Raw genomic sequence first — 9,797 nt, 5'->3', positions numbered from 1 at the left:
GGCTGTGGAACGAAGTCCTGCCACTCAGGTCCCGTGAGCTACCAGAGCTCTGGCACGGCGAGTACCTGCCGCAGGTGGGGAAGGATGCGTCAAGGGGTCTCCAGCAAGGCTCAAAAGAGCTGCAGCACAGGCCCTAAGTTTTGAAGCAAGGAGGTCCCGACTGCAACAGAGAACTGCAGACTGTTCAGAGAAGTTTCTGGGGATGGTGTAGCCACAGCTCCCACCAGAAGCCAGTGCCACAGGACCCACCCAGGCTAAGGTCAGCGGCACAGTGAGGATCCAGGGTAAGGAGCAGTGCACAGCCGGGCACCGGCCATGAGAGCCAGAGGGCTGCACGGGCAGGTGGCCCAGCTTCCAGCTTGCCTGCTGGTCAGGCCACAGCCTTGGGAGTCCCTGTGACTGGGTAGGGGTCAAGCCAGGCCTGCTTCATGGCGGTTGGGTTCGTGGTGGTCAGACCACTCCACTCGGGCTGGCCCTGGAGTCAGGAGTGGGGGCGATCCCTGGCCTCTCATGAGGAGAGAAGAGCAGCTCACGGTAAGGACATACGTGGACAGGGCTGGGGAAGGGCTCGGCTGGCCGGTCAGGGCCTGAGAAGGGCAAGGCTGGAAGACAGACTGGGGAATGGAACTGCCGGGTGGACACCGGTGTGGGGACTTGTGGGTGTTCACCAGGGGCCCCGGCTGCAGAGCAGGCACCAAGCCACCCACAAGCCAATGACGTGGCCGGCGAAGCAGCGTCGGTGCGCCCACACGGCTCCCGCCTGGAGCAATGGAGGAGCAGACGGAGCCGAGCACCCCACGACAAGCCCAGCTCCTCTCGGCAGCAGCACACCCTATCCTCTGGCAATAAAGACCACCAGGGACCCTGGACACAAAACCAGCCAGAGACCAACCGGTCACTTGGAGGTAAACTCAGCCCTGGAGGCCCCTTCCCCTTGGAAAGACAACAGCTGGTATTCCAGGCACGGACCCGCCTTTCCAGCCCACGGTGCCCCTGTCTGCCCTGGGAGACCGGCTCCTGTGTAACGGCCCCCAGGGCCCGACTGCTTCCGGCAAAGGGGTGCAGGGTGAGCACAGGCGCCGCAGAGCCTGCAGCCTCGGTGAGCTTCTTGGAAAGAGCTGCTGCCACTGTCCTGACACCAACCCTCTGGGACTGTGGTGGCCCTGTCCTCAATGGCCCCACAGAGGACCGCATGGGTCTGGGGACCAAGTTAGAGGCAGGAGTGGCCGCCCACTCACCAGCTCCCAGTGACCCACTGACAACGTGTGCTTCCTTTCCCTGTAACTCTAAGCTGTGAGAGCTCAGAGGTCCTAAAACCCAGCTACCTGGGACTGAGTGAGGCGCTGCCCCACTCGATGGCTGTGGGTCACCTGGCTGGGGCCGCTCCTGTTCCAGCGGACCAGCAGGCAGAGCACCCACCACTGGGCCGGGGCGGGGAGGATAGAGCCCTGCAAGAGCGAGAAGACCAGGACTCGGACCCCAGGGTGAGGGCCTGGGTCCCACCAGCAGAAGAGGGGTGAAGGCTGGGCATGGTGGCTCACGCCTGTAATCCCAGCACTTTAGGAGGCCCAGGCAGGGAGAATCACTTGAGGCCAGGAGTTTGAGACCAGCCTGGCCCACATGGTGAAACCCCGTCTCTACTATAAATACAAAAATTAGCTGGGCGCACACCTGTAGTCCCAGCTACTTGGGAGGCTGAGGCAGTAGAATCATTTGAACACAGGAGGCGGCGGCTGCGGTGAGCCAAGATCACAACACTGCACTCTAGCCCGGGTGACAGAACAAGACTGCCTGGAAAAAACAAACAAACAAACAAACAAAACCAGGAGTACGATCGGCTGAGCCTGGGCCAGCGGCTGCTGCATGCTGGGGTTGGCCCCACTTCCCTCCTCCCCTAAGTCTTCCCAGAAACTGCCAACAATCGGAAGCCTGGAGAAGCCCATCCAGGTGGAATCCCCGGAGCGTGATGGGCATCGGGCCGAGAGACACGGCAAACTGTCGTGGAGGCCCTCACACTAGGCCCACTGCCTGTGGCCTCTCCTCTGGAGGGCTGCCCGGCCAGCAGGAACCAACTGACCCGGGGCCATGTAGCACCCTCCCCAGAGGCCAGGCGGCCACAGCCAGTGACTGATATGGGAGCATGCTAGACCCCACCTCAGATGAGAAACAGCCCCTTATAGTGCAGGGGTGGGGCTGGGGGGCTGGTCAGCACCTGCCCAGCAGCAGGCCCCAGCAGGCCCAGCCTCAGTGTGGCCACCACCCTGCCCTACACTGCCCCCTCTGCCCAGGGTCTCTCAGCCGCCCTCCTGCTGGCACTTGGTCTCTGTGGCACATAGACGTCTGTCTCTGGCCAGCCATAGTGGCTGAGCTCAGAACCTGGAGCCCGGGGCTGCAATGTCTACCCTGTCCCTGACACACACCTGACCCCAAGACAAAAACACAAAGCAGGAGGCACAGGAAGGTTGGAATTGCTTTTATTGGGGGCGGATGCCGCAAGGCCCCGCCCACGGTCAGGTTAGTGTTCTGCCCTTGCAGAGGCGCCAGCAGCCTGACACCTCCACCTGCCACCCGCCCAGGGTTAGTAGAACATGCAAAGCTCGGAAGGTGGAGGCAGGGGCGGTCGCTGCTGAGGCCAGGGCTGGGTGGAACAGGACGGTCAGCACAGAGCCTGGCCGGCGTCCCTGGGCCCAAAGAGGGCTGGGGCTCCCTGGGAGAGAGACGGGCAGGCAGCACCCCAGGGTGGGGTCCACAAGCTGAAGGGGCCCCTGGACCCACCAGGGCAGGTCTGCAGCTCCCAGCCATGCCAGCTGGAACGTACATCTCCCCACCGGGTCTGGGTCCTCAGGGCCTGGGGTTAGAGGCCGACATGGAAGGCACTTACTAGGGGAACAGAGGCTGGAGGCTGATGCCGGAGGCCAGAGGTCTCAGGAGTGAGTGTGGGGGGTGAGCTGGAAAGCACAGATCAGACAGCACTGTGGGGGCTGGGCCCGAGGGCCTCATCTTCCCATGGGGAAGGGGCTTCTCTGGGTAGACTGGGAGAGAGGCCGATGGGGCTCCCCATCCCCAGCAAGGCCTACTGTGCAGGCCAGTGCTAGAAACACCAGGGCAGAAACGCCAGCCCAGGGCTCCAGCCCTGAGAGGCTGAGGGCCCTCTACTGACGGGGCTGAGCCCACCTGCCCTGTGCAGCTAGGACAGGCAGACGGGCAACCCTGGGGACAGGAGGGTGGGCTGGGGCCCAGCGTGGGACCCTCCAAGGCACCTGGCTGTATGAGTGGCAGGTAGAGGGGAGTGGGGAGACCCGAGGGGGTGAGACGGCCAGCAGGGCTGGGCCAGCCCTGTCCCCCAAGATACAGGCTGTCTGGACAGCAGATATATATTAATATATTAGTCTGGTCTTTTTGGTTAAACTTTAGGCACCACTTGGGAGGAAGACACCTTTAAGCGTTGAAAACGACCCCAGTGCCTCGGTGGGAGCCGGGCTGGGCCGCATGCAGAGCGGGGTGGGCGCAGGCAGGCTCAGGCCACGGCGGACTCAGGGCCCCCCACGGAGGCCAAGGACCCTGAGGCGTAGCGGCGGCCGTAGCCCGAGGAGGAGTAGGAGGACGAAGAGAAGGTCATGGAGAAGCCAGAGCCAGTGGCGTCAAAGCTGCCACGGCGGGAGCCGGCCCGGGAGCCGGTGCGGGAGCCGGTGCGGGAGCCGGCGGTGGAGCCGGAGCCGCTGACGCTGTAGGGGCTGTAGTAGCCCTTGCTGGACTGCGCGGCAGCCTCCAGCAGCCGCAGCCCTGTGCCCTCCTCCACCATGCTGCGGTCCAGCGCGTCCTTGTAGGAGATCTTGAGCTTGGTCTTAGGGCAGGTGAGGTACTTGGAGTAGGCGCCCACGTCACGCAGCTTCTGAGCAGTGCGGGCATCCACCGTGCCGCGCTGCAGGGCCTCGTCCAAGGGCACGCGGCCCGGCGTGTCGGGCTCAATCAGGCCACCGGTCAGGTACTGCACCTCCAGGAAGCGCTGGCCGGCCTCGTAGTAGAGCCAGCCCTTCTTCAGGGCCTGGGCGGCCGACATCTTGGTCTTGGTGCGTGGGTCCTCAAAGCCGCAGAAGGCCTTCTGGGCCAGATTGATGCGGTCCACCATGATCTTGTCCACCAGGCCCTTGTTGACAGCGTCGGTGACAGGGAAGCGCTCACCGGTGCTGGGGTCGATGATGCCCCCGGTGCAGGCCTGTGCCTCCAGCAGTCGCTGCCCTGTGATGTTATCCACCAGGTTGCGGTGCATGGCCTCGGTGATGGACACCTTCTCCAGCGTCTCCGTGTCCAGGATGCCAGCCACGGGGCCCGTCTCCTCAGTGGGGTCTGACCAGGAGGCCAGCTGGGTCCTGGAGACGGCGGGGCTGATGGGGTAGGAGGAGGAGGATCCCACGGAGGAGGAACGGGACCGGAAGCCGCTGGCATTGCCCGAGAGCATGTCGGCGAACTCGGTGATGGAGAGCGTGCCGGCGCGGTACTGGTCCAGTGCCGAGCGGTCGATGAGGTTCTTGGCGATGGCGTCGTCAATGTCGTATTGGCGGCCGGAGCGGCGGTCGATGATCATGGACTTAACTACGCCGTCCGAGGAGGAGATGGTGATCTCCTCCCACTCGCACTCCTGCTCGGACAGCTCCAGGTACGTCTGGTGGTCAATGAGGCCCTTGCGGTAGGCCTCGTACACGGACATCTCCTTGCCCGTCTCGGGGTCCACGATGACCACTCGGCGCTTGCGCACGGAGGACTTGGAGGACGTCTTCCGCTCCCGCTTCTTCTCCTTCAGCGGCAGGAGGCACAGGCCCGTCTGGGGGTCGGTGATACAACGCTCCATCAGCTGCAGGTAGGTGAGATTCTCCTCCGTGTTGGGGTCAAAGAAGCCCTTGGTGTCGTCCGAGGGGTCGGTCAGGATCTCGTTCATCTCCTCGTCGAAGAGGCCACGCTTGTAGGCCACCTCCACGGGCAGCCGGTGGCTCTCCTCGGGGTCGATGATGCCACCCGTGGCGATCTGGGCCTCCAGCAGGCGGATGCCGTGGTCCTTCAGGATCAGGCCCTTCTTCATGGCCTGGAAGAGGGAGATGAGCTTCCCAGAGTAGGGGTCCTTGTACCCGGTGACGGCTCGCTCGGCCGACAGCAGCTTGTCCTTGAACTCGGGGCCCACGATGCCCATACGCACAGCCTCCTCCACCGTCAGCTTCAGTCCCTTGATGGGGTCGATGACGTACCCGGTGGCCGCCTGTGCCTCTAGAAGCTCAAAGGCCGTGCCGGGGCGGATGATGCCCTTCTTCATGGCCTGGTACACCGAGAGCCGTTCCTTGGTGGCGTCCACGAAGACGCCGGCGATGCAGCTGGTGCCTTCCAGGAACTTCTGTAAGTTCTTGGTGACCTCCTCGATGGAGGTCAGGCCCTCCCGCAGCTGCAGCGCCGTGGCCTCGTCCATGACCTGCGAGCGCACCAGCTCCTCCACGGTGATCTGCTTCCGCAGGCCACGGAAGGTCAGCTTGCGAGCGTCCGACAGCGGCAGGAGCAGCTGGCCAGTGCCATCGTCACGGCGACACCGTCTGAGCAGCTGCGTGTAGCTGAGGCGCTCGTCGGTGGACGGGTCCACGTAGCTGCGCACCTCGCTGGGCTCGGAGAGCTGGTCGTGCGTGTCCTTGTTGAGGTAGCCGCGCTGGTAAGCCACCTCCAGTGGAAGGTGGAAGCCCAGGCGGGGGTCCACGATGCCGCCGGTGGCCAGCTGGGCATCCAGCAGCCGCAGGGCCTCCTCAGTAGGGATCAGCTCCTTCTTCATGGCCTGGAAGAGCGAGATGGTCTGCTCAGTGTAGGGGTCGCGGTAGCCGGTGACCGCCCGCTCAGCCGAGAGCAGGCGGTCGTGCAGCTCGGGCCCCACCAGGCCCTTCCGCACAGCCTCATCCACAGTCAGCCGCTGCCCCTTCACTGGATCCAGCAGGAAGCCCGTGGCTGCCTGTGCCTCCAGCAGCAGGCGGGCCACCTCGGCACTCAGCAGCCCTTTCTTGAGGGCCTGGTAGATGCTCAGTGTCTGCCTGGAGCCGGGCAAGTAGACGCCGGCCACGCAGCCTGTGCCATAGAGGTAGCGCCAGGCGGACTCCGCCTCGAGGGCCTCACGGAGGCTCCTGGTGCCCTCCCGGAGCAGGTTGTAGGTCTCGAGGGAGATGATCCGAGCCTCGTAGAGGTCCTCAGCCGTGAGGCGGCGACGCACGTAGTCGTAGGAGGCCAGACCCTGCTGGCGGATGATCTCCGTCTTCTCAATGATCTCAATGATGATGATGATCATGCGTTCCTTGGTCACCCGGCCGGCCTGAAAGTCAGCCATCAGCTGGGCCCGCTGCTCCTCGGGGATCAGGTCCGACTGCATCACCTCCCACAGGGACATGGTGGAGCCGCCGTGGCTGCCGCCGCCAGGAATGTCAATCTGCGTCTCTTCAAATGCCCTTCGTGTCTCCTCCTCAGTGTACACCTGTGTGGTCTCCACCACCTCAGCCTTCTCCGCCCCTTTCAATGGCAGGAGGCGCAGGCCCGTCTCAGGGTCCTCCACGCAGCGCTCCAGCAGCTGCCTATATGTGAGGTTCTCGTGCGTGTTGGGGTCGAAGAAGCCCTTGGTGTCGTCGCTGGGGTCCGCCAAGACGCGGTTCATCTCCTCGTTGAAGTAGCCACGCTGGTAGGCCACGTCCACGGGCACGCGGTGGCTGTGCACGGGGTCGATGATGCCACCCGTGGCGATCTGGGCCTCCAGCAGGCGGATGCCATGCTGCCGGAGGACCAGGCCCTTCTGCATGGCCTGGAAGAGGGAGATGGTACTGCCTGAGTAGGGGTCTCTGTAGCCGGTGACAGCCTTCTCGGCCGACAGCAGCTGCTCATGAAGCTCGGGGCCCACCACGCCTGCCTTCACGGCCTCGTGGACATACAGGCGCTGGTTCCGCACGGGGTCCACCAGGAAGCCAGTGGCCGCCTGCGCCTCCAGCAGGAGCGCAGCGGTGCTGGGTCTCAGCAGGCCCCGGCGCATGGCCTCGTAGATGGACACCTTCTCCTTGGTGTCCTCCAGGTAGATGCCGGCGAGGCAGCCACTGCCCTGCAGCAGCGTCCGCACGGAGTCCAGCTCCGAAAGGTCCTTGACCGTCGTCTTGCCGTCCTTGAGCTGCTCAAACTGGGCTCTGCTGAGGACCCTGGAAGCCAGGAGCTCGCTGGCTGGCACAGGGGCACGGAGGCCGCTGAAGGACAGCCTCTCCTGCCGCAGGGTCTCCACCTCCTCCACGATGGTGATGAGGATCTTGATGACCTTCTCCACGGTGACCTTGCCGGTGCGGAATTGACGCAGCAGCTCCTGCCGCTGCTCTGCGGTGAAGTACTCAGAGCTGATGAGCTCCCACACTGTCACCGTCCTGCCCTTGAAGCCGCCCACGGGGACGTCAACCGGGGTCTTCTCGAAGGTCTCACGGGCCTGCAGCTCTGAGTAGAGCTCCTCCTGCCGGGCCCGAGCAGCCTTCTCTGAGAGCGGCAGCAGGCTCAGCCCAGTCAGCTGGTCGGGCCGGCACCGCTGCTGGAGCTCGCTGTAGGTGACCGGCTCCCCTGTGCTGGGGTCACAGTAGGCCTTGGCGTCAGCCCTTGGTGCTGACAGGGCCCTGCTGGTCTCCTCGTCCAGGAAGCCTCGGGCGCAGGCAACATCCAGGGGCACGCGGTGGCTCTTGCTGGGGTCCACGACACCGCCCGTGGACAACTGGGCGTCCAACAGGCGCAGGCCCTGCTCCCGGGGAATGAGGCCCTTCTTCAGGGCCTGGAACAGCGAGACACTCTGCCCCGTGTAGGGGTCCCTGTATCCCGTCACAGCCTTCTCGGCTGACAGCAGCTTCTCATGAAACTCGGGGCCCACCAGGCCGGCGCGCACTGCCTCGTCCACGGTCAGCCGGGCGCTGGTGGAGGGGTCGATGATGTGCCCGGTGCCAGCCTGGGCTTCCAACAGGGCCACAGCCACGTCGGACGGCAGCAGGTCTTTCTTCAGGGCGTCGTAGACGCTCAGCTTCTGCCCTGCCTCCTCCAGCCACACGCCTGCGATGACGTTGGCACCCCGGAGGGCCCGCCGCACAGCGTCCACCTCGGCCACCTCTCGCACAGAGCGCTCACCTTGTTGCAGCTGGTGGTAGAGCTCGCGGTCGATGACCCTGCTCTCCAGCAGCTCGGCGGCTGGCACCAGGCTGCGCAGGCCCTCGAAGCAGAGCTGGCCCTTCTGCTCCTGCTCCTCCACCACCGTGATGATGATCTTGATGATCTTCTCCACCGTGATCCGGCCCGTGCGGAACTGCCGCAGCAGGTCCCGCCGCTGCTCCGCTGTGAAGTATTCCGAGTTGATGATTTCCCAGATGGTCACCGTCTTGCCCTGGAACTTGCCGAACGGCGCGGACACAGTGGCCTTCTCAAAGACGTCCCGGGCCTCGGAGTCGGTGTAGACCAGCTCCCTGCCCTTGGCCGCCTTATCCGTGAGCGGCAGAAGGCGCAGGCCCGTCTCGGGGTCCTCCACGCAGCGCTCCAGCAGCTGCAGGTACGTGAGGTTCTCGTGCGTGTTGGGGTCGAAGAAGCCCTTGGTGTCGTCGCTGGGGTCCGCCAGGACGCGGTTCATCTCCTCGTCGAAGTAGCCGCGCCGGTAGGCCACGTCCACGGGCACGCGGTGGCTGTGCACGGGGTCGATGACGCCGCCCGTGGCGATCTGGGCCTCCAGCAGGCGGATGCCGTGCTCCCGGACGATGAGGCCCTTCTGCATGGCTTGGAAGAGGGAGATCTGCTGCCCGGTGTAGGGGTCCTTGTAGCCAGTGACGGCGCGCTCGGCCGACAGCAGCTTGTGGTGCAGCTCAGGGCCCACCACGCCCTCCTTCACAGCCTCATTGACAGTCAGCCGTCGGTTCCGCACCGGGTCCAGCAGGAAGCCTGAGGCCGCCTGAGCCTCCAGCAGGATGAGGGCCGTGCCAGGGCTCAGCAGCTGCCTCTGCAGGGCGGTGTAAACACTCAGCTTCTCATTGGTGGGCTTCAGCAACAGCCCTGCGATACTGCTGTGGCCCTGCAGGTAGTGGCGTACATCTTCCCGCCGCGCAAGCTCGTCCACTGTGGTGTGGCCCTGTGCCAGCCGCTGTAGCTCCTCCGCACTCAGGATGCCGGCCTCCTGCAGCCTCTGGGCTGGCACCTTCTGCCGCAGGCCATCGAAGCTGTGCTCCGGCTCTGCCTCTGTCGCGGGGCCATCAAGTGCATCCCGGCCGTTGGGCAGGGTCTTTGTGGCGGCCACCTGAGAGGCAGTGACCTCCTCTGAGTGCGCAAGTGCGGCCCGGTGCTCCTCCTCCAGGCGCTGCAGCTGCTCACGCAGCCTCTGGTTCTCCTCAGCCAGCAGCTCCTCCTGCTGCCGCCGCTGCCGCTCCAGCTGCTGCAGCTCCTCCTGCTTGCGCCGCACGCCCTCCTCGGCCTCATGCTGCCGCCGCCGGGCCTCCTCCATGCTGGCCACCAGCCGCTGCCGTTCCTGCTCCATCTGTTGCTGCTGCCGCTGCTGCTCCTCACGCAGCTGCTGTGCCTTGGCCACCTCGTCCTGGAAGAGCTGCTCCAGCTTGGCCTTCTCCTGCTCGATGAAGCGCTCCCTCTGTAGCAGGCTGTCCTTCTCAGAGAGGAAGCTCTGCTGCAGGGCCTGCGTCTCCTGCAGCAGTTGTTCCTGCTGCACCGTCTGCATCTGCAGAAGAAGAGGGTGTGATCAGGGACCGCCAGCCCGGGAGCACCCACCACCCACCGAA

At 64.8% G+C, this 9,797-nt stretch overlaps 1 protein-coding gene across 26 annotated transcripts in view; it reads right to left on the bottom strand.

Annotated features, from left to right (window-relative positions):
• Window positions 1–2,458: 2,458 nt before the first annotated feature.
• Window positions 2,459–9,797, bottom strand: part of LOC105488470 (plectin) — a 62,246-nt gene continuing 54,907 nt past the window's right edge. For all 26 annotated transcript variants that reach the window (XM_011752555.3, XM_071067617.1, XM_071067618.1 and 23 more), the window contains one exon: window positions 2,459–9,736. In XM_011752555.3, the coding sequence (XP_011750857.2) occupies window positions 3,518–9,736 (6,219 nt within the window). In that variant the 3' untranslated portion in view covers window positions 2,459–3,517. The remainder of the gene's footprint in view (window positions 9,737–9,797) is intronic.

The sequence above is a fragment of the Macaca nemestrina genome, chromosome 8 (assembly GCF_043159975.1).
Source record: "Macaca nemestrina isolate mMacNem1 chromosome 8, mMacNem.hap1, whole genome shotgun sequence".
Classification (NCBI taxonomy): Eukaryota; Metazoa; Chordata; class Mammalia; order Primates; family Cercopithecidae; genus Macaca; species Macaca nemestrina.
This window is presented reverse-complemented; position numbering and strand designations above follow the sequence as displayed.